Consider the following 24955-nt stretch of genomic DNA (forward strand, 5'->3'; position numbering starts at 1 on the left):
TGCTAAAGAGCATGGAGAAAGTGTTTCCATTGTTACTTGTGGCAACGCATTGGGTTCTGCTGTGCCCCCCATGATACTGTTCAAAGGTGTCCGTATGAAGCCAGAATATGTAGATAATTTACCTCCAAGCTCTGTCTGCCAGATGACACCACGAGTTAGTATGACAACGAAGGCATTTGTAAGCTGGATACATCATTTCAGTAGATTTAAAACACCAGGGCCATGCATCATTATATTCGATGGTGCTAAAAGCCATCTGGATTATGAAATTGTTGATGTGGCTGATCAGTACCAAATAACTCTTTTCTGCCTTCCAGCAAATACGACACATGAACTCCAGCCTCTAGATAAGTCAGTGTTCAGAGCTTTTGAGCACTATTGGGATGAAGCTGTGTTGTTATACTGGAGTAATCATGGCGACAGGACAATTACAAAACATCGCTTTGGATCTTTGTTCACTGGAGTGTGGGACAAATGCATGAATCCGTCCAACATTAAGTCAGGCTTCAGAGCTACAGGGATTTACCCATTTAATCCTGACATTCTGCCTGATGAAGCATATGCACCCAGCTCTGTCACCGAAAAAACTAGCCTTTTTAATAGTGGGCCAGAACATGTAGAGTTACAGCGAGAAAACTCCAACCAGCGACCTGAGTGTTCAGGAGTGCCTATTTTACCATGTGATGAAGAAGAGGAATTGGTTCAGGAAGTACTGAGGAGACATAACACCGATGGCAGCTCTGTTAACAGCACAAGTGATTCATTCAAAACTTTCTTGCCAACACCTCAAAAAGAAATTTAAAGAGCAGCAAAGAGGAAATCATCTATAAACTGCAATGCCATTCACCTGAAAAAATCTCTATTTTCAAGACCAAGTACAGAGCATTCAAAGGAAGCTCCTGGTGCTAAAAGGAAAACTTCTCTCACGAAGGCAAATGTCTCAAGGCCAGGTGGGCGAAAGCTTGATGCTGGAAGACGCACAGACCGATTGCCCAAAGCTTCAACATCTGTCGCCGACCAAATACAAGAGTCATGGTACTGTGTTTAGTGCAAAGAAGAGAGAGTTATTGGCATGCGAAAATGTAAGCTTTGTGAGAAATATCTCCATGAAGAATGTGTAGGACTTATGGCTGATAACACTGATGAGTTTATTTGTCCATATTGTGAAAAATAAAATTAGACTTATTTTTAAACATCGATAATAATGTCATGAACACTTATATTTTTAATTAATCAATGGTTTGCTAGTTAATTTGATTTAATAGCAGTTGTTGACAATTCATGTTAAACAATTTGTGACAATCACTAATGTCATTACCTATTCCTGTATATTATTCTTGAATCATGCAAATTAGAATTTTTTTAAAATTTTAAGTAAAGAAATAGGTATATTTCTACATATTTTGAAGCAAGAAAATTTGTGTAGGCTACAAAAATAATGAATGTTATCTGTTATTATGGTTGAAATTCTTATTAAATTTAAGTAAAAATTATAGAAATAACATTTAACATCACTATAAGCAATATTCCAATATATAAAATTAAAATGTTTCAATCCATTATATATTTATTTAAGTGAATAATATTTTTTACAGCTAAGTAAATCTTTAATAATCTTTTTTCTGCTTAAATCACGATCGTGTGTCTAATAGGCCATATAAGGAGCACTAGGCCATATTATGTCCACAATACAGATTCGCACAAAATGCAATTGTTAAAAAATATACACATTGCAAAACACATCTTATAACAATTTTTGAGTACACAATATACTTCTCTACAACACACATAAATTATTCACCAATTTCGTCATTGGTTTTGTGTGTAGGCACATCCAAACCTTAGCTAGGCCATATTCGGTGCACTTACCTTATTTGAATTTTGAAGTAACCAAAATCCTTCAAGCAAAACATACAACAACAAAAAAACTATTTTCATGAGCGAATCTTATAGGTTTCATAATTTTAAAGCTTTGCAACAAAAGAAAAGCTTCACATAGGACACGAAGCTAGGCCTCAAAACTTAAGCTTCAAAAAAAACGAATAGTGAATTTCCTGGTGAAATCAAGTAGAATTTTAAAGAGAGTTTCGATGGATTCGCTTAGTTGAAGCTTTGTGTATGCCTATTCGACTGTAATAAACTCGCTGACGATGAGATATTTTTTATCCAAGGTAGAAATAAAACACCGAAGTTCACCTCCGCGGCCGAAGTCGCTTAAGGCTTCGACTTCAGGCCGTTAGTGCATGGGTAAGTTACAAAAAAATATTTCATAGCATTTTTCATTTTCTTTCGTCAATTTCATACACCTATGAAAATATGTTGACTTTTATAGATATTACATTTAATTTATCTATATTATGGATGAAACTGAATTCGTAACTGTGAAATAATTTTTTTTTACTAAATGTCCAGCTTCAAACCATCTCACAGGTTGAAATTCTGAGTGTATCACTTTAGAACACAAAAAGAAACACTGTATAGAAATCATATTACAGGCAATCTATGGTAATGGTACGCTATAATTCGAAGCATCTGTATAATAGCGGCAATAAGCAGAGTTTTCAGAGATAAAATGGTTAGAACAAAGGAGGTTTCAGCGGGTACCAATTCAGAACAAACAGAAGAAGCGCTGGCGTGTTCGCTTGTCGTCGCGGAGAATTTTCGTGCGGATCAGAAAGCACTCCCACGCGACACGAAGCCGTTATCTGGTCGTCATTTCCAGAAGGCCTGCTCCACGATGTGGGGAAATGGGCAAAGTAACTGGGTGGTGGGCACGACACCAACATCGTCTGCCCCAAAAAAAAAAAAGTGTTTCTGTTAATTGCCGGGCAATAAAACTTATTAAATGCCGGCTCCTCATTCCTCCCGTTATCTCGGCCGCCGTCGGTTGGGGGACTTATCAAAAAAAAAAAAAAGGAAAGGTCAATGACTCCGTATCTCTCCTCTCTCTCCTCTCTCTCTCTCACTCTCTCTCCCCCCACCCCCTCCCTCGCCGGGCTGGTCTAGCACCGGGTACGTGAACTTGGAGCTTCGGCCCGGGACCCCGGGAAGTTGTGAAAAGCGCATTAGAAAAGTCTGATAGACGTTTTCTTCCCCGCTTCGTGCGACCCGGTACAACGACCGTGTTGGTCGGTCCTCCGCAGACGGAGACCACGAGCGAGCGAATGTTTACAGCCGCGTGTGCTGGACGCGCGCGTTTCCCCCTTACCTAGAGTCCGAGAACATCCCCAGTTATCAATCCAAGAACATTTGGGTGTCAATGATAATTAAGAAGGTTATTATATTTTAATATCAGGTTATGAGTAGAGACCTGCAATATTCGCGGAGTCATTCGGTGATAGGCTAGAATTCAAACACATATACCTCTTAGATAATTTTACTATTGGCTTACTGTTCATCTGGACGAATCTCAACCAGTTATAAACCCTCAACCAAAGAAGGATCGAATCACTAGAGACAGGAAAAATTCACGGATTCATTTCGCGATAGGCTCAAATTCAAACATGTGTACAATTCTGCTGGTTCTGCTAATGGCTCGCAGTTTAACTGGAACTCTCTGGGCCAATAAGAGACTATCGATCAAAGAAGCGTAGAATCACAAGCTACCCAGTGAAGACGCCTCACAATTTAGTACCCAATGAACACGCGTGTTTACATGAGAAATGCAGAGTATAATGGAGGCTATCCTAGAGGTCATTGAATCCGCGAATTTTTCCGGTCCCTACGAATCACAGACAAACCAGCTGAGACGACTTAAAAGTCGGCAGCCAATGAACTTGCGTTATTTCCCCAAGTGTACAGGGGTATGTGCAGTCTATCCTGAAGGTCATCGAAACCGCGAATTTTGCAGGGTTCTAGTTATGAGTTATACCATTGAATATGTTCAATGGTTATACGGAGCACTAAAAACACGTTTTACTACTTATCTGCCAAGAAAATATTTTTTTTACTACTTACGCAACTTATTATATGTATTGTGTGTGTATTACGTAGAAAATGGTATAAAGAAATTGCTTTCCAATTTCAAATACATACAAAGATTCATAACTTAGTTTTACTAAGTTTCCTACAGCTAAAAAATATTTTTAATTTATACAACCTCTTAATTTCCCCTGAATGCAATACCCTAAGTTACGACAAAATATACACCTTTGTGATTCTAGGCGCGTATTTTTAACCTGAATACGTTTTAACTAAGCTATCAAAAAATTGAACTAGGTTATGATTACTTTTTACTGAAAAAATATTTGTAATTTGTATCAGTGATAATGATGTTCAACTTCCAGTATTCAAAGTTGGCATCGTGCAGTAACAGAATCAAAGCCAAAACAACCAATTTGTGCAATTTGTTTCAGAGAAAGCTATATATAACGAATGAAGATACATTATTTTTCGTTTACTTGAATTCATAAAATGAATGTACGTGTTTCCGTTCGTTGATACTGTTTTCAAATTGTATAGTGCCTTCTGACTTAAGTACATATCCGACGCGTCTGTACATGACACAATCTTCACACTAATTTCTTTCTAGCTGTTTCATTAATTTTTTCAGTGAAAGAATATCGAGCAGACAGAACTAAGAAAATTTTAGAAAATTTTAAGAGTTGGGGGTAATAACAATTCTTAATAAGTATATCTTTTTCAAACTGCATTTAGTAATAAATCTATATCGAATTATATAATACCTGAAACAACTAGGCTATCTACTAGCATCTACTAACGATTGGCAAAATCATAGGCTTATGATTTGAATAATAGGTTACACTGTAAAAAGGTTTCTAAATTGTACAATTTAAATCCTTGGAAACTCAGTTGCCAACGATATAACCAGTAAAACTGCAAGTCAGTGCTTTGTAAAATTGCAATTTTACATGTTGTATCGTTGCCAACTGAGTTTCCAAAGACTATCCGTATAAGAGTATAAACATTATTTACAGTGTACTTTTTCGAGCCACGAGAGACAAGTCGTATGAAGCATTCAAAATATTAGCTCTCATGTTTCACTTCTGCAGTGCATGTCTTTATATGAATAGGATTTCTTTCTCCTTTATTTATTCTGCAACACCATTCTAGACCAATGTATTCTTACATCTCTGAGCATTAACTCATAATTGATTCGCAAAATATGATTGCGCGAGGAGATGTTTTATGAACAGGAATTTTGGGCCGCAACCAAGAGTAAAACAAGCCCTATATAAAAAAAAAGGAGAAAGTGATGCTGTGTTCTGGTGAAGAGGGGTGGATTTAATATTTCTATTCCAAGGAAGATTTTCTCATTACAAAACAACAATTAATTTAGCAATTTTTCAAAGAAAATATTTATCCAATTATTATATTCTACTTCTATGCTTCTTTTTGAGAGGCTGCAAAAAATAGTTGCGTCAGATCATCAGAATTCAGGATTTCTCAAGATCGATTCCAGTAGTCTGTTGCAAAACTGGAAAATTTTTTTATTGCAGCCTACCTGGTATGGTTGACAATGTTTGCAGACAGGCTATTTATTATTCTCGATATTTAAACGTCCAATCGTGACTATTAATTAGCGTTGGTACAAACGAATGTTATTCCATAAGTGAATAAAATCGTAACGCATACATCAAGGTCCCAAGTCCTTGATGTCGCGTGGTAGAATTATCTTCTTATTTTTTAAACTCTTCTACCGGACCATTCCCTTGCCTTGCTTACATCATGCTCGCTTAACGTATGCCATTCTTCCATCCCACGTGAACAGGGGGGGGGGGGGGGGTTCCCCCGTCTGTAATACGGGTTTCACTTGTGCCCGTATGGCTGGACTAGCATGGCAGGGACAGCCATGACTAGCGGATCCCCTGACAAAGCACACGTGACGCGCGCCCCTTTACGGGGGGGCGGGGAACCCCGAGGGATCAGGTGTGTGTAAGTCGGGCCCCTCCCACATATCACTCCGCCAGAGTTTCAATTTACGATTGCAAAACTAACAATTGTTTGCTCTTTCATTGAATGACACAGTGATGACATGTCATTTAATTGGTACAATATTTTTTTAAAAATACAATTTCTTAAAAAGATTTTCGCTATACAGGCAGTACAGCGCGAATTAAAACATTATTTGGGACATACGTGAGTGTTGGTTCACGCTGTATGTCACGGATAAAACAAAACAAAACAAAAACAGGCAAAGAAAGACAAACACACAGAAAACAGGTCAATGTTACATTAAAAGACAGCACAGAGAATTACGTGTATAGAATGAGTCAGAAGAGTATCACAGCACAGATGAATACAGTGGACTGATAACGACGATACCGTTGCAACGAGAACTGTAACATTTGGCATGACTGATTTTAGCTTTTTTCCTGTGTTTTATGTGTATTCATCGTTATATTTCCTTTATTCTGGTTTTATTTATGACATACAGTGGAAACCAGCAATGGTGGTTGCCAAAAATGTTTTAAATCTATATTCCCCATTGCAAGAATAATTCAAAGAAAGTAGATTCTATGAATGTCTTCAGATGCACTTGTTAAGAGGCCACTCCAGTGTTTCAGGGGCACTACGCAACCCGCGTTAACCTCATAAGATTCAATGCTATTTTCATTTTGCTTATAACTTATTAACTAATATATATTTCGAAATGATGCTTGCTTTATATGTAAGACAACGATGCTCTTATCAAAGCCCCTTTCTTCAAAAACGTGCATAAATTATGGTTCAAACCTAGACAATACACTTATGCATATTAGTAAAGATTAGTATAAAACCATAATTTATGCACGTTTTTGAAGAAAGGGGCTTTGATAAGAGCATCGTTGTCTTACACATAAAGCAAGCATCATTTCGAAATCTATATTAGTAAATTAGTTATAAGCAAAATGAAAATAGCATTGAATCTTATGAGGTTAACGCGGGTTGCGTAGTGCCCCTGAAACACTGGAGTGGCCTCTTAAGTCCAAAATGAGGAAATATTTGCTTTTAATACTCTGGGATTTAAGGAAATATGTCAAAACGGGGGTTAAAGACGAGTATTTAAAAAAATATTAGCGTGTCTTGGAGTACTAGCCAGTGATTTGTAAACATCTAACCTCGGTAAAGATCTTATTCATGTGTTCTAAAGTTGCAAATAAATTTATAATACGAAAATCGGACACGAAATTATAGGTAGAATTCTTTCAAGCAATGACGAGCGTGATAATCGTGCGAATATTGTGTTGTTAACTACATCTCTTGACGCGGATAACACGTCGGTTCCCCACCCGCCGTTATAATTCACTGCCGGAGCACCTAGGTCGAACTAACGAATAATTCGATTTGCAGAGCGAAAGGTTAAACTATATAATGAGACGGCTCAGATAAAAGCTAAAAAGACTTGAAACAATACTAAAACCCTGCTTTGGACAGTGAATTTAATCAAAATACTGCTCATATTGTTAAGATTGAGTAAACCGTTAATACTATAACGTTTCTCTTTGTCTCTATGAACTTGGCCACGGATGGCACGGCCGTGGTCACACAATTACGTTCCATGCGACTTCCCTTCCATTCACCGTGCACCGAGAACTGAGACGTTACGCATAAATAAGCTGCGCGACCATGGGGACGCCCCATGCGCATGCGTGTTGCGTCGCGGGGCAGCAAGGGGAGCCAGCGCGACGGTGCTGGTTGACGGAGGGAGGGCGAACCTGACCGGCCATGTTTCCCCGGGAGGGGAAGGGCCCCCTGCGGGAGGAGAAGCGGAGGGGAAGCGAAAACGGCGGGCGAACGCCGAACGCCCCGAAGTCAGTCAGTGTGGCGCACGCCGGCGGCCGACGCGGTCTTTAACGTGTTACTGGAGAGAACGGGCCGACGAGGGGAGACGAGGCGTCGCGCGTGTCGTAACACTTCCCGTTAAATTCCCTCTCCCCTCCCTTCAAATTCCCGCCCAACATCGGTACACATTTTAACCAGGCTGCCAATTTTTATTTTTTTTCCACCTCTCGTGACTGATGAATTTTTCGGCGACGTAAACATTGCCGGAACAGTGGGGCATGGCGGACTGACGTGGCTTCGGGCTGGACGGATATTCCGCGGGTTTCCGTAGTTCTACGTTATAATTAATTTAAATATATATATATATATATATATAAATTTTATTTTCGAGTTCGCGGGCCTGCAGACCCCGTGGCGGCGGCGCGGGGCGCGGCAGCGGTGCGGTCACTCACGCCGGCACAGGAAGCAGGAGCTCTACACATCGCCTCGCGGGGAGAGCGCCGGCTCCGGAGATGATCATATCCAAGGATCTGTTCCTTCTGGGCGACCAAGACTACCTGCGGCTGCCCAAGGACGACAAGCGAGACATGGTGCGACCTGTCGCCAAGCCACAAAGGTGAGACACAGTTGCGTGCCGGGTGTTTGGCCAGTGTTCTGTTGTGTGTGTGTGTGTGTGTGTGTGACACTGGTCGGAACTACTGGCCAATACCAACTTAGATTCACGATTACGTGCTAGAAAAACTTTAGAATCTTTTATTGCCACGTGAAATCACGCGTTCACACAGGAATTTTATCGTAAGCATTCATAAAACTGACCCTAAGATAATTTATCGGGAAAGAATATAAAAATTTCTTAAAATAAATTAGCAAAATCATCGTCAAAACTTGAATTTCCAAGTTGGCTAAAAATATTGTTTGAAAGAGTTGATTTTCAAATTTTCCATTAAATTAAATAATAGCCCTGGGACCACCACTGGGCACGCACACACACACACACACATCTCCCACCGTCCCGTACATCTTGTAAAATGTCTTCGTATAAGTGTCTGTAGTGTACACTAACGATGTTCCAGCACGATAACGTTTCAATTAGCTTCTATACGTGTGTTCCCCTGAACCAGTACGTGTTGCATCACCAACTGAATTGCGACTTTCCCCAGAACCAAGTGACCCACAGACACATTCCGGCCGCCTGTAGTCCATCAAGTTGAATCCTTAACTTGTATGTTATTTTCCAATGTTTGTCATTCATACTAAATTCCCTGAGGCACAAAAAAAATATTAAAAGGTATTTTGTTTTGGAATTGCAATTACACAACGGATAGGCTAAAAATTCTGCGTGAATGTATTTACAATATCTACATTGCAGTGGCGAACGCAGGGGCAGGGGTAGGAATTTGGGAAATATATCCCTTTTCAAGTTTAAAAAAATATATATTATTTTGCGTGATTTCGGTGAATGCGATATGCTACTTTGTGACGTAAAGAAACCGAAACACACAACCTGGAACTCCAAACTACACAGGAAGTGACGTATGTTGAGAAATGGTAACACTACAGTCCAAGCTCTCTTGTTTGTTTTTTTGAAAACACGGATTATTATATTTTTTTTTGTTTTGAAAATCCCCCCTCCCCTATTTTTTTTTCTCTTCCAGCCACTAAAAACTCCCTTTTCCGCCACTGCCTGCAGTCCGGTCGTCGAGGGCTGCAGTTTTCGCGCCGCCGCGTGCAGTCACGCGAGACGCGAGTAACACAACCTCCGCAGGTGCGCTGCTTGCACCTCGAACCCGCCGCTCGGTCGCTCGCTCGCTCGCTTCGCGACCCGGCCCTCCGGGAAACTGCCGCGACCTTCTTTCCAGGGCTGTCGCTTATTTCTGCGTGGCCTTGCGTTCGGCCCGGCTGCCAGTCGATTGCATTTTTGCTTGTCCTTGGTCTTTTATTTTTTTTTGTTTGTTCGTTTCCCGCCCACTCGAGCTTTTAAAGTTGGCCTGTGTTCCGACACCATTGGAAAATCTAGAAATTGCTCGAATTCTCCGTTTTACCCGGTGGTTCACGAGCAATAATTTGTTATCACACCATATTTTAAGTTTTATTACCTACTAAAGTACTTAAGAATTAGTTCAAAACATGTCTGCGTGTTTACTATAATCGTTAACTGGTATTCATAAAACATTATACAGTAGAACCTCGATCATCCAAAACCCGATTAACCGGGCATTCAGTAAACTTGGTTCTCAATTAAATATTAAACATACTTATTTTTCTTGGGGGGGGGGGGGGGGGAGTTAATTGGTTAAATTGCATGTACCTATGCATATCAAATAGTAAATATAATTCATATTTTTTCATTGAAATTATGTCGTTTAGTTCATTACAAATAATTTCAGTCATACATATTTTAAAAAATTAATAATTAGTGCCAGTAATACTTTTACATTTGTTTTGCATAAAATACTTACGAAATTTTGCTGTATTGTATAACCTAAACATATTTTAATTCGATTATCCGTGATTTTCGCTTATCCGTGCTGACCTTTACCCTCCCCCCCAAATTACCCCAGTTAATCAAGGTTCTAATGTAGATTAATGGTATAGCCTAAACAGTACTACATTTTAAGAACGTAATAATAAATAGTAAATAAAAATTTTTAGCTTCTATTTCCCGCTCTTTACTTTCCCTAAGTAGAGAGCTTATTCGGTGGTTGTAGAAAGTTCTAGAAAACTGAAAATCCCCCCCCCCTCTCCTCTTTCTCACCCACTCCAGGCTCGACCGAATTAGTTTCAAAGAAATGTGGACATCTGGAAATTATATCTTAATCTACTGTTCCTTCACAAAACACTACTCGGAACACCTGAAGCAACAAGGACGGCGGTTTGAGAGAGTCGATGGAACGCGATGGGGCGTCGCCCGGGTCTTGTCGCCGTGTTGCGAACAGGCCTCACCGCTCCGCCACGCCAAATACCTACAACTCGCGCATGCGCGGCAGCTGTTCGAACTCCCTTGCACGTCTCGCGCGCCTCGAACAAGCTGCGGCATGATCGGGATATCGAAACGTTTCTGGAACACCCACACATTCGAAGTACCGTAATTTTTTATTTTAACGAATACGGCGTCTTCAGGTATCCGGAAGGTAGTTAATAATAAAATTCAGGGACTGGTATCCTTGTATTATATGTACGTAAGAATCTTTTTCAAGGAAATATTTTTTTTTAATGAGGCGTGAATTTCTGTGCAGGAATTTTTAAACATTTACCTATACTTTCTATTTGAAAATGATTTTGAGCAATCTCTTTACCAGTAACTAATAATTCCCGCTAAACTGTAAGGCCTAAATGTGTGAACTAAATTCCGTGAATAGTTTAAAAGTTTTTTTTTAATTTCACACTTTTTGATGGTATTTTGGGTTTCTTCTTTATATTTTCCACCAATATTTTTGTTTTACAGCGCAAGAGTTACGCTGCAAGGCAAACTACAGCTCTATATTAAATCATATCAGCGAAGCATTCCAGATTCTAAATTTTTTACCCAGCTACAGGAGAGAAGCAGGATTCATTTGTCGAGGAGTAAGGGGGGGGGGGGGACCACTTTGTCTGCCGTTTGGTTTTAAATTATTTATTTTTTGTGTGGAAATGATAGATATTTTTAGATTTTGGGAGGATTTTATGAGGATATATCCCCCTCTTAACATGATCAGTGTTAGCTCCTGGTCCCATATGGTTTACCCATTGCACGTCTGACATCAGTAGATACGTACATCGTAGCGCTTGTGAAATTGGTGGAGAATATGGTGTCTGGCATGTGTCACCATTAACTTACCGTTTTTTTTTTGTGCTTTATAAATTATAAACTGTACTGTGGTCCCTCGAAGGCCCTTGATTTGTTTCGTTTCGCTACATTGTCGAATTAGCTTCAACACTGGATTAGTAACTTACATCAGTGCTTCGATAAAATGAAGCTGTTGACTTAGTTAAGAACAATACTTGCTCTTTACAATAAACCAGAAATGTATTGACAGTGGGGGACAATTCAACAAACGTTTCTAACCAGAAATAGATTTTTGTTGGTATTAAGATGATTTAATATTTCTTATGTGTAGGTATAACGCCTATAACATCTGTCACATGGTTAAGTTTTCTTTTAGTACAGTTCAAACTTTACCAGATTGTGTAGAAGCTGTCAGCATTTAAATTTTATCTTATTACTGTTTACTTATAAACTACTAATGTGAAAAAAGCTTGCGCATGATTGTGATTATCGTTTTATAGTATAACAAGTTGACCAGTAAATACCTATATAATATGATTGGAGTAAGATAACAAACATATATTCATCTAATTTCACTAGGTCTACCAACTTTACAGAGATGTACTTATATGCAATAACAAGTAGAGATGTACTGTAAAGCTTACATAGTTCTACTTGTACCTATATTGACTAATTGGAACTAGTTTCTAAAAAAAAAATTTGTAATAAAAACAAAACAGCTACGGTGTACGTTTGCCTTTGGTGATACAATTGGTAACTAAGTTTTTATTGTGGTAAGGTACAAAAACGGGAAATTATTATGAAATCTATTTGACGGTTGATATTGTCTTAGCTGAGAGCGGGACTCGAACCCATGCTCTGTCCAGCTGCCGGTCGGGATCTGCTCTAATGATTGATGCAGGCTCAAGTATTTGTCTTCTGCTCATCGTTCCCACATTGGCTTACGATTTGCAGACAAAAACCTGTCGAAATCTGCTGATGTAAACAGTGCCATGTGCGTTTGTTTGTAAATGGTTCTACAACACACACACACGAGAGAGAGAGAGAGAGAGAGAGAGAGAGAGAGAGAGCTTTCATTATAGTTATTAAATGTAAAGTCTTGTTTTGACGCAGTGCATTTATGAATAACTAGAAGCAATAAATGCATCAAGCACGTACTGTACTGAGACCAAAAACATAGGCACCAAAACAGGACAGCTCTATAGAATCAACATGGGCAAACGTGGACAAATAACCTAGTGGCATGAAGTGGTACCAGAATATTTTTTTTTACTATTTTATAGCTGGAGACGAACATTTTTTTCGGTTTTATTAAGGAATTTAAACGTTAGAGGTTTATTTTTTACATTTAATTTGTAAAAAAGTAAAAAAGTATATATATATATATATGAAATTAATTTTTTTAGTCATTGGTTTTTATCGAATTTTTTTAACAAACAAATTGTTATTACCAGGGGGTGCCCACGTCTGCATGATTACATAGTAACTGCTTGGGGCCTTTTTTATCAGCTCATGTTTGTTAGACTTCCAAAAATTGACTGAGGAGTAGTGTTTGCATTGTGGAAATAGTTTTAAATGACTGTATTTCTTGGAAATGACCGTGTTTAACGACATATATTCTAATTTGAATTGACTAACCATGATCAGGCGTGACAATATGGTGATTGCGGGGGGAAAAATAAGTAACTTCAACTATGTCACAACATGCCGTGTCCTGCCAATTCCTAAATGCATGGTTACTGCACATATATTCTGCCATCCATTGGATTGGTGCAATAATGGAAGATATGTCACACAAAAATCATGAAGCGGTCCTGTTTTGAAAACCTCGACATAAACCCGTACAATGTCACTTTCGTAAAGCTTTGGGCACATATAAAATGTATTGAAGTGCCAAACGAGAAACGACCCTGGAATATATTTGATAAACTAAAATGGTCATGGTAAAAAGAAAACCCCAAGTTTTAAAATATATAAGAAATCTGGCATTACATTGTTGAAGTGACATAGTCACCTTAATAATTCCCATTTGTCCTCCCTGATAGCTAGGGGCAGGCATTTTTCGCGAAAAGATCTGAACACTTATTAGACTGCAACAAGGTATACCCGCACCTGTGGTTTCTTCCTTGTGATTGGCAGCCATCTACAAAAGAAGTCGTTGCCTTATTTGACCGAGCCGCTCAGGACCCGTTTACTTCCGCACTGAATCACTGTGATTGGTGTTGTTACAATCGATATGTATCTGGAAGAAATTCGACCAATCACTAAACATAGACAATTCTACAGTGTTTTAACATTCATCTAGTCTCTAAATCTTTTCGCGAAATCTGCATGCCACTACTGATAGCGCAGTGGACATCTCTCACAGTGGATAGCTCTGCGGACAGTGGGAAAGGGAGGGGGGTCTGGCCGGCAAGGGGGTGGAAGGGGGGGGGGGGACTTGCTCTCCCACCTTCACCTCCTGAAGCAGAGAGACCGGGCTACTGGTTATCTTCCACAGTCTTGACCAGCCCCAACTGCGTCTGACAGCCATCGTGTTCGACGGCGAACATGTAAATATAGCGTCAGCTCGTCCTTATTTTGCCTGAAAATAACGTTTAACGGATTTTTTTATACCATTTTCGCTGCTTGAAAGATCTTAATTTCGAAACGAATCTGTCAAATATGAGAGGTCCAGGAAAGCATAAAAAAAAATGTTTTAAAATGCTGGCCTTTGCCTGTCATGACTCTTGAAGTAAGTAGCCTATACGTATTATGTATTTTATTTACGTAATATTGTAATGTAATCAGCCGGAAGAAAGTGAAAACTTAATAAGACAATACGATATATCTTTTAAAATAAGTTTATTTGGATTTGGATGTACGTATTCATTTTCATTATTAATTCATATTCATATAATGAATTTTCTTCAATATTATGTTTGTTAAATATTTAAATTATTTTATTCGTACACAATAGAGTGAAGATGTCACAAAAAATGGCTAGTTGTTTCTCAGGAACGTTGTCTTTAGTTTTCTTTTCAATTAAACTTTTTTATAGCTTAAATATAATTATAATTATTACAAACAGTTGTGTAGGCATTGGTGCCATTTGAAATGACCCGTGATGTTTTAGGCTACCGAATTTCATAGCGTTAATGTGATTAAAATTGGTCCAGCGTGGTTGACGTAAAAACAATATGGACTCACGATAAAATTAAGCGTTAAAAATGTTTAAGTATTCAGCCGCTCTGATCGTAAAAATCTTCCACCCATGCTATGTGTGTAGTTTTTTTTTTAAATAATCGTGTCTTAAATCTCCCTTTTAAAACATGATCCTTCTCCCTGTTATGCGCGGCATGTTAATTTTCCAACGGTACTGAGCACACTCTGTGTTCCGTAGGGTCGGGGAACGGGCAGGAAAGAATGCGTTTATTTTTACGACCGACATCATTTCCTTCTTTTTTTACTTCTCTTTTCCGTGCCGAGGGGTGAGTTGGGGGAAGGGGGGGGGGGGGGGCGCACGAACAGATCCCCACACGCTCGTACAAGCGCCTCGTTGATGTTTGGAGCAAGTTTGTAAACATGTGGACTGATTTATGGGGTCGGCAATTTGCGAACACAAATCCGGCCAGTGGGGTAGCAAGCTTGCCAAACACTGCGAGAGGATTTTCTAGCAATGATCGGCAATTATTGAGCTGTATCAAGAAGCAACGTATGCCGTCCTCGATGGAGTTCATTCACACTCTTAATTGCGTTGCTTGTGTGGCGTGCGTACAACAATTCTAAAATTAAAAAAAACTTAAGTCCAACCTAACGTTTTGAGGCAGAGACATTAAGGCTAGGCTTAAACCATGTAGCAGATTTTTTTGTTGTTTGGTTGTTAATTTCAGACTTTTAATAAACAAATGATTTTTGTTTCAAGTGACAGTAGAAGTAGTACCTGTGTATTGCCCAGTTCTAGAAACAAAGAAAGTTAACTTATGGAGGAAATCAAAAATTGTTTATCATGAACACGCGCCTGATACCCGAAGTTCGGAATTTTCAACAGATTGTAATACTTATGCATATGCATATTATTAATTTTATTTTTGTTGGTCTTCCACACACACTATGTTAATGTCTGTCACTAATTTGTATTATTGGTGTTGGTTGGAGAGAGATGCTCTTCCGCTATTGCCTATAAACCAATGTGGTTATCGCACCATTGTACGTCCATGATTCGTTAGAATTGTAAGAGAGAGATGCAGTGTTTTGAGGAATATCTCAACAGACGAACATCTGCACGAAATTAAATTGTTTCTTATAATATGCAATAATTATGTAGGTAAACGTCCGTAGGAATTGTCCTTGAACGGAACCAGTGACCATAGAGACGTGATAATTTCTGGGTTATTTTCTGGTATCAGGATGTACTTCACACACAGATAGGTCGGTTTATATCTTCTTTTAGCTGCTGTTACACTAACCTTTCCGAACGCATCGCATATTATTGGGTAATTTTGAATTTTTTAATGTTGTTCAAGAGTATAATTGTATGAATTTCACCCTATCTCTAAATAATAACGCGAATTTCGATAGTCTCGCCTTATAACTATGGAGTGGAAAAAATCACGTGTTCACTGAACACTAGGATGGATCCATAATCATCTGATTTTTAACAAACGTCGCCTGTTCATTGGATCCAAACTTACAAGCAGGGACTGGAAATATTATCGCTTTCAGTTACCTCTAGGCTAGCTTCCATAATATTATGCTTACCCGGGAAAATTACACCTTATCTTTGGCTACCGACTTGTGAGACGTTTCAGCTAGGTATCCTTTGATTCGGTGCTTCATTCTTTGACGGTCTCTCATTGGCAGATAAGCTGTGAGCCAATAGCATACTCAGTGAAAATATACAAGTATTTGAATTGTAACCTATCGCGAAATGAATCAGCGAATTTATTCCGGTCTCCACTAATGACAGTTGGGAGCAACTAATCAACGTTCTGGGTTACGCCGAGGCTAGAGGAACACCGCAGATGCGAGCCCTGAGTCTCGCAGCTCCTTTCTCCGTGTCGCCTCCAACAGCCGGCGCAGCCAAGGAGATTGGAAGTGCGGGGAAGCGTGGGATGAAAGCCACATCCGAATAGTTCCGAAGTTCTCCGGAACTCCTCCACGAGTGTCGATCACTCGTGGGGGGGGGAGGGGGGGAGAGAATCGATTTATGTATTTAACGGTCATAGGGTATTTCAAATAACAATAACCTAACCTAACCTATCCTTCTGGGGGGAAAAATATTACATTGAACTAATCTAATATAAACTAATATTTGGTTCGGTAAATGTTGTAACTGTTCGGGTTGTGGCTGTAGCTTTCATCCCTGTGAACTGGAGGCCATCCTCGCGCGCAGTGCGTTCAGCGCCGGACCGCCGCTGGGCTCGGCAGTCACGTGACGCGCATGCGCCCTGTCGGCGCCGCCGCGCCTCAGTCAGACACAGTCGCGAGCGAGTGAACGACAATACCCGACGGTCGGTCGTTGGAGCATGCCGAGACGAGGGCGTGCGTCGGCGGAACGGACAGGGGGCTGCGCTGAGACGGGAGTGGCCGTGACACACACAGCCTCTCTGCGCAATAAATGCTTTCGTAATTCCGAGACGTTTGTTTACTTGAAAACCAGATCTGGACAGCTGAAATATCGAGCTGAATACTTTCACAAACTTATTTCCCAATTATATATATTTTTTCATCAGCATCTCTTCTTTAATAAATTCTTCATTACAGTTGGAATACATTTATTAAATATTAAAGAGTAGTGGAGATAAACTACCACTTTGAGGAACACCGAATACCATGACTCGAAGTCCGGGACTCGAATCCGGACATCGTGTTAGCGGGAGGCGCGTGATCCGACCACCCAGCCACGGGGAGATCAGCGCTGGGCCCGCGAGTATTCCGTGAACTATCCCCGGTTCTTGGGAACATGTACGCTATTAAAAAATGCTTCACCTTCAGATCTACGAAGAACGCTGGTTTACAAAATAACCAGGGATCTATCCTCGTACATTTGCGGCTTTCTTCGTTAGATTACGGACAATGTGCAGAGACCTGAAAAATTCGCTGTTTCAATAACCTCTAGGATAGACTGCACGATCCTCTATGTACTCGAGCAAATTACACCTGCTCATTGGCTACTGACTCGTGACACCTGTTTACTGGGATGCTCGTGTTTCGGTACTTATTTTGATGAGGGTTTTCCATCGGCTCAGAGTCATTAAGGTAAACTGTGGCACAATCACTGAAGCAGAATGAAGGTAAACGAGTTTTGATTCTAGCCTATCTCGAAATGTAACCGTGAATTTTTCCGGTCTCTAACAATGTGATTGCTTACTGTTAACATGAATCCAAACGAATATTCTTGTTATAGTAACAAAACATTATAAGACTGGCTAAGTCTACAGTAATAACACTTATTTTGTCAGCGTGTGTGTTGGCCGTTGTATAGAACTAAACATAAAAAATCGTAAATTGAAATACGGCGTGGTTTCTACGAAAATTCATTTGTTTGGAATTACGAAAAATCTTCGTTCATTTGAGTTCAATTCGTCTTTGAAAAAAACCAGTTAATTTCTGTAATTTTAAACAGTGTACAGAGATCGAAAAAAATCGCGGATAATTTCGCGATATGCTTAAATGATAATAATTATTCCTTTTAGCTGCTTCTGCTATTGGTTCATCGTAAATCCGGAGGACTCTGGGGCCATTCAGTCAATGAACTACCGATAAAGAGAGATCGGTAACTAAATCCATGGCTTCATCCCAGATGGCTGAAAATTGAAAAACCATTACCTTTAGTCTGCTTCTGTGATTGGCCGATGGTTAACGTTGGTGGACTCTGAGCCAAAGAGAAACCATCTTAAAGAGAAGTATCGAGTCAAGGGCAACCCCGTTTACAAGTCTCTCGATATTGAACAGCCAATTTAACAAGTGGCAAATTTTGTAGAAGTCGATGGGGTTTATCCTAGAGGTCACTTATCCTCGAATTTTTCCAGAGTCACGATTATTTCGCGGACATATTTGGTAGGAAAGAAACTTGAAGCACTTAAACATTGGCTTCACGTTGATGATTGGTCTACAGTGCTCTTGAAACGCCCTTGACACCCTGAGCCAGTCATAAACTAAGAGAAGCGGTGATCATTCAATCACGTTTAATTGGCCGAGGTAGTGACCTTATGGCTAAACGACCTGTGAGTGATGAGTAAATTGACACCTATACGGATATTTTACATGTAATGATTTACTATAACATATTTCAAAGTGAAAATTTACATATAGGGGAAGGGGGGGCAAGATGGGGTCGTGAGGCAAGATGGGGCAGGTGTTTATTTGTCTGCATGGTGCTGCCATCTTACGGGAAAGGATTTAATATCGAAGAGCAAGTCACGCTGGCTCGGCGTACAAGATTTTAGTAAGCTTGGAGTATTTAGTTGTGTTCGGTGGCCATTTTATTGTATCTCACTGTTTTGATCTTATTTTAATTGGTTTTGGCAAGGCCAACAGGTAAGCCACGATTTAAAATGTTATATTTCTTGGCTTGTATTGAATAACATTGTGTTTGAGGTATTTAATACTGTAACCGCGGAACTGACTAAAAAAGCTGTAAAGTTATTATACTTCTTTTAAGTATTATGCTACAGTTGAGGCAAGATGGGGACGTCCCCATCTTGCCCCTTAACATTGCTCCCATCTTGCTCCTTAAAAGCTCCTAAATATTGTCATGCCAAGAGTAATGCTTTTGATAAGTTGTAGTTATATTATAGGTTTAAAAACCATACCTGCTCGTTTGTAATAGTCTAGTAAAAACCAATTTTTTTAACTATTAGGACAGCTGTATGACCAATACCAAATTACTCCAGACAGAGTGTACAACTGCGATGAAACAAGTGTGTCATCAGTGCCAAAGTGAAGATCGAAAACCATCTCTTCGAAAGGAAGAAAACAAGTTGGAGCTCTAAAATCGGCAGAGAGAGGACAAACAGTAACTGTAGAACTTTATGTCCGTGCACCAGGCGTTTACATGCCACCGATGATATTTCCTCGACAGAGAATGAAAGACGAACTGTTGGATGGGTCTGCACCTGGAACTTGGGCCGAATGTCATCCATCAGGCTGGATGCAGTCCGACATTTTTGTAAGGTGGTTCAAGCGGTTTATGCAATTTACTAACGCCTCCAAAAATAATCGTGTTTTATTACTGTTTGACGGCCATTCTACACAAACAAAAAATCTTGAACTAATTGATCTAGCAAGAGTAAACGGGGTTATCCTCCTCTGTTTCCCGCCGCACTGCACACATCGTTTCCAGCCACTGGACGTTACATTCATGAAGCCACTCAGCACATATTATGAAGTTGCAGTAACCATTGGTTGCGATGCCACCCAGGGCGTGTTGTCACAATGTATCAGATAGCCAGCTTGTTTGGAAGTGCTATTCTACGAGAAGCCACAATGACGACAGCCATCAATGGTTTCAAAACCACGGGAATATGGCCAATACACCCTGAGGTCTTTCAGGATAGTGATTTCTTGCCTTCCGAAACAACTGACAGACCAGCGCCTAGTGTCGTTGAAGGAGCCAGCATACCAGAATCTTCGGGTTCTCAAGTATGGAAGGATAATTCTGTTCCTAGTTGTTCGTCCAAAACTACTGACAGAATGATGCCTGATAATGTCACTGAAAAAGATAGCATACCAGAGTCCTCGAATCCTGTAGTAAACAAGAATTGCATATTTCCTAGCTGTTCGTTCTCCACTGTACAAAATAACACTGGTACATTGAGTCGAGTATCCCCAAAAGATACAATGCCGTTTCCCCATTTCGGCAAAGAAAGGAACAATTATAGTGATCGGCGCCGTGGGAAAACTGCTATTTTAACTGAATCGCCATATATAAATGACCTGAAAGCTCAAACTGGGAAACGTGCTGTTTCTTGCAAAAACAAGCTGAACCTAGAGCACAGAATGATGACAACAAAGAAGAGTAGGCCCACCCAAAGAGAAAAAGGACAAAGGTTCTGAAGTGAAAGAAACTGACGATGCTAAGTGTATTTTTTGTGGTCATTTGTTTTCTGAATCAACGGAAGCGTGGGTTAAGTGTATAGAATGTCAAGGGTGGGCTCACTGTGCATGTGCTGGAGAAGACGATGAGGACGAAGACACTGCTTATGTATGTGACATGTGTGAATAATGGTACCCCATCTTGCCCCAAGTTATGCCCCATCTTGCCCCATGTATGGGGCAAGATGGGGTGTTATCGTGAGATCGTAAATGTTTTGCCATTGTTTTCAGTGAGTAACTGTAACTATCATTTTAGTTTACAAAGATAGCCTGACATTTTGTGCACCTGTAGAAATATTTGTCGCCATATTAGCAACAACCATTATTTTTTTAAGGCAATTTCTTCTTAGCGTCCCCATCTTGCCCCCCCTTCCCCTATATAGAATATAGAATTTAACTTGATGAATGATAAAAAAAACACTCAATACAGCAGTGTAACTCTATGCATACAACAAATGTGTTATTTTTCAATAATAAATATAATTTCACACATGAATATACTGTAAAAATACGTAAATAATGTGTGCGTAAATTTACATTGAAATTAGTAGAATTAATCATTCAAACTATGTGAAAGTATGCATAAGGAGCATATGTGATTTTTAATACTATATGGTTAAATTAAATTACTTGTCAGTAATAGGTAAATTTATAGCTACTTCGTTAGTGTTATTTAACGACAAAACTGGGTATTTACACAGACCTGTGTGGGTTTAGATACACACATACGGGGACGCGGCAGTTAGGCAGAAAATCACTGGACCGAAAGGCACTAGATCGAAAGTCATTAGACTGAAAGGCACTAGACCGATCAGGAACTAGACGGAACATGAACTAGACCGAAAAACCCTAGACCTAACAGGCACTAGATCGAAAATCACTAGACTTAAATGCACTAGAACGAGCAGGCACTAGACCGAAAGTCACTATACTGAAAGACACTAGACCGAGCAGGAACTAGACGGAACATGAACTAGACCGAAAATCACTAGACCTAAAGGGACTAAACCAAACATGCACCAGACCGAACAGGCACTAGACCGAACAGGCACTAGACGGAAAACTTGACAATTATTCTCACTAGGAATATGTCTTGACTCTGGCAACAGGGACTAGACGGAAAGTCACTAGAATAAATTCGTTTCCCTAACAAGTGCAGAATTAGTCTCTTCAATCGTTTGCAGTCAATTCGAGAATGTGTCTACACTGTGTCTACAAGTGACCAGCTACCGTACCCGAGACTCGAACTCAATGTCACCTCAGTCCAGCTCAATGACGTCAGGCGTGCAGCAGGCAAACCGTATGGAACAGGTTGAAAACTAAGCTGGAAAATGGGAGGGGAGATGAGGGTACTACTCCCACTCCCCCTAAATAATATATTCCTACTATCAAAATTAAACTATTTTAAAACAAACAGTGGTTCTACAAACCCCCCTCCCCCCAAAGAAATTAAATTATACTTACGCTCTTGCTTGAAACTTCAGGGCAATGTTTTATGAAGCAAGGTACACAAGCTTATATCCTGGGAATGTATTGAGCTAGTATGATTAGAAATAGAGCTGTTGTTTGCCTTGCAATGCAACAGTTATGTAAAAAAAACGGTGGAAAATATGAAGGGGAAATAAAACACAATGCCATCAACAAGTGTTGTATTAAAAACGCTTTGAAACTAAAGTCACAAAATTTATCTCATACGTATAAGGTTTATAGTTAAGCGGGAAATATCTGCTAAACTACAGTTGAAGAGCTTCCTCATAAAAATCCAGACATAAAGTATGTGTATATCTTTGAAACTACCTGCTGAGGAAAGAACGCCTCGGTCAAATAAAGGGTTCTAAAATAAAATGAAAATAGGTCACTTGCCGTGCGGGATTGACCGTTTCGGACGCGGCCTTCGATCTGTGACGTCACCCAATTCCAGCCACCGGCGTGACCAATCGGAAGGAAGTTTTCCCCTCCCCTTTCCCTTCGCCGCCTCGCAGTTCTTCCTCGCCGCATTGTGAGCTTCTCGTCCAAGTACAAGCGCCGCGCGGCCTTTGCTCGGCGGAGCGGGGAAACCTTTGCTCGTGATCCGCGACGGTCACTTAGCCGATTTAGCCTTTCTTTTTGTTGGAATCGGCGGTGCGGACTTTTTCGTCTCTTTCTCCGCGCCTTTGTAGGCGGGATCGCAACTCCTTTCCTGCGGTCCAGCTCGCCATCACAGGACAAATTATCAACAGGAACGGTGACTAACCAACGAAAGAAAAATGCGCCAAAATAATTGCCTAACTAATATAATTTCCTCTCCCTATTTTTTAGTTGTAAGACATGTATTAAATATCACACAGTTTTTCTTCGTGCGCATCACGGACTTTCTTGTAGTTCTACAGCCGCTAAAAATTCGGTCGCTGTAGCAAAATTATTCCATTTAAGTAATTGGGAGTAACACATTTATTTTCCACATATTATATTGTGCCGTGTTGTTACCTACAATAGAGCAATATAATTCGCGGTGGTTGTAGAACATCGTTGGATTAAAAATAATTCAGAAGCTCCGTGTTCTATCTTTAATAATTTCTCTATTATTCACAGTAAATTATTGATGTTCAGGCCCAACCACAAATACGTATACCACCCTTGGTAACCACTTTAGATCATAAGTAGAGCCACGGAATTTTCGCACATTCATTTAGTCGCAAGCTAGAATGCAAATCTCAACACTGTCGCACTGTATTCATGATTGGACCGCAGTTATCTGGACACGCCCCTCTACGACCGTGAGCCAACGATGTCCAGCTAGGAGAGAAGTAAGCGAATCAGGTAGTGCCAAATAACAAGGATAAAAATGTTCTCGTTAAGAAATCAACCAATGACTCTAATCATAAGTCGAATAGAGGTTTTCAATTTTTTATGTTACGATCACCTGCAGCCGACGTTTGTAGGATCGCATTCCTACTAATTATACACAGTTTCTTATAAAGTTTATTTTGCTAACGCATGAATAATAATACATTTTTAAGTTTAAATTTATCAGTACGTTAGCCTCATCAATCTTGTATTTAGGTATAGAAAAGGTCAGATTTTCTTTAAGACATTTTTAAGTCCCAGAACAAGTCGAAAACTTAGAATTTGGCAGTTCAAAATTTTTTCCATTGCCTGTCAACAGTCTAATCACACACAACCAAAAACAACGTAAGTGTGATATAAGTCTATTCTGCGATATTTCCGTGGATTTCTGCCGTCTTGCTGTAGGCTACTATACATTATTCTGCATGAACCTGATGGTTAGGGCCATGCATATTTCGCAAAAATATTCCGAGATCAGCTGAAAGTTAAAACACTGGAGCGTCGTCTGTGTTTCGTTATTGGGCGAGTTTCTTTAAGGTACACGACGATTATTAAAACACCAATCACAGTAATTCGTTGCGGAAGCAAATGCGTCCTGAGTGGCTCAGCCAAACAAGGCAACTACTTCTCTCGCAGACGGCCGCCAAGCACAAGGAAGAAAACCTTGCATACCTTGTTGCAGTCTAGTAGGCGTTCAGCTTTATTCGCGAAAAATGCCTGCCCCTACTGATGGTTTACGTTTTTTGACAGCATAACACCGCTTTTTCTGCGGTCACACATGATAGTCACGTGTTTTTTGCAGGATTTTTTCACTATCATTTAGTTGTTTTTTTGATCATGTCAAACAACACCGCTATTTAATAACAGAGGGCATTATAATGCAAGATATTTCTAAGTCCTGTCTATTCATAAGTAATAACAAGAAATTTAGCAAGTTTTATAGGGCACATTGAAGGGAAATATTTTGATTTTCTGCGCTCTCGGTGGGAGGACTAGGGTCTTCCTCCAGGGAGGTTCGTCTGTGGGCAAGGATTGGCGAATTGTGTTCCCTCTATAGACCCTTTGTCAGAGGCACGATTATTTGGAGGAATCATTAGTAGGGACTGGAAAAATTCGCGGTTTCAATGACCACTAGGATAGACTCCACGATTCTCTATGTACTCGGGCAACTATCACCTGGTCATTGGCTACCGACTCGGGACACCTGTTTACTGCGATTCTTATGATTCGATACTTCTTTTGTTGAGTGTTTGCCATTGACTCAGAGTCCTTCAGGTAAATTGCACTCAAATCACTGACGCAGCATTAAGCTAAACGAGTTTGGATTCCAGCCTGTCTCGAAAGGAATCCGCGAATTTTTCCGGTCTCTATTCATTAGTAGGGGCAGGCATATTTTGCGAAAAGATCTGTACACTTATTAGACTGCAACAAGGTACACCAACACATGTGGTTTCTTCCTTGTGATTGGCGGCCTTATTTGACCGAGCCACTCAGGTCGCGTTTAATTCCGCACTGAATCACTGTGATTGGTGTTGATATGTACCTACCTGGGAGAAACTC

At 40.0% G+C, this 24955-nt stretch overlaps 1 protein-coding gene across 2 annotated transcripts in view; it reads left to right on the top strand.

Annotated features, from left to right (window-relative positions):
* The first annotated feature begins 7761 nt into the window (after positions 1 to 7761).
* Positions 7762 to 24955, top strand: part of LOC134542563 (uncharacterized) — a 516727-nt gene continuing 499533 nt past the window's right edge. The window contains exon 1 of one of the 2 annotated variants that reach the window (XM_063386927.1): positions 7762 to 8341. In XM_063386927.1, the coding sequence (XP_063242997.1) occupies positions 8238 to 8341 (104 nt within the window). In that variant the 5' untranslated portion in view covers positions 7762 to 8237. The remainder of the gene's footprint in view (positions 8342 to 24955) is intronic. The other variant, XM_063386929.1, reaches the window with a different exon arrangement.

The sequence above is a fragment of the Bacillus rossius genome (assembly GCF_032445375.1).
Source record: "Bacillus rossius redtenbacheri isolate Brsri chromosome 9 unlocalized genomic scaffold, Brsri_v3 Brsri_v3_scf9_1, whole genome shotgun sequence".
NCBI lineage: Eukaryota > Metazoa > Arthropoda > Insecta > Phasmatodea > Bacillidae > Bacillus > Bacillus rossius.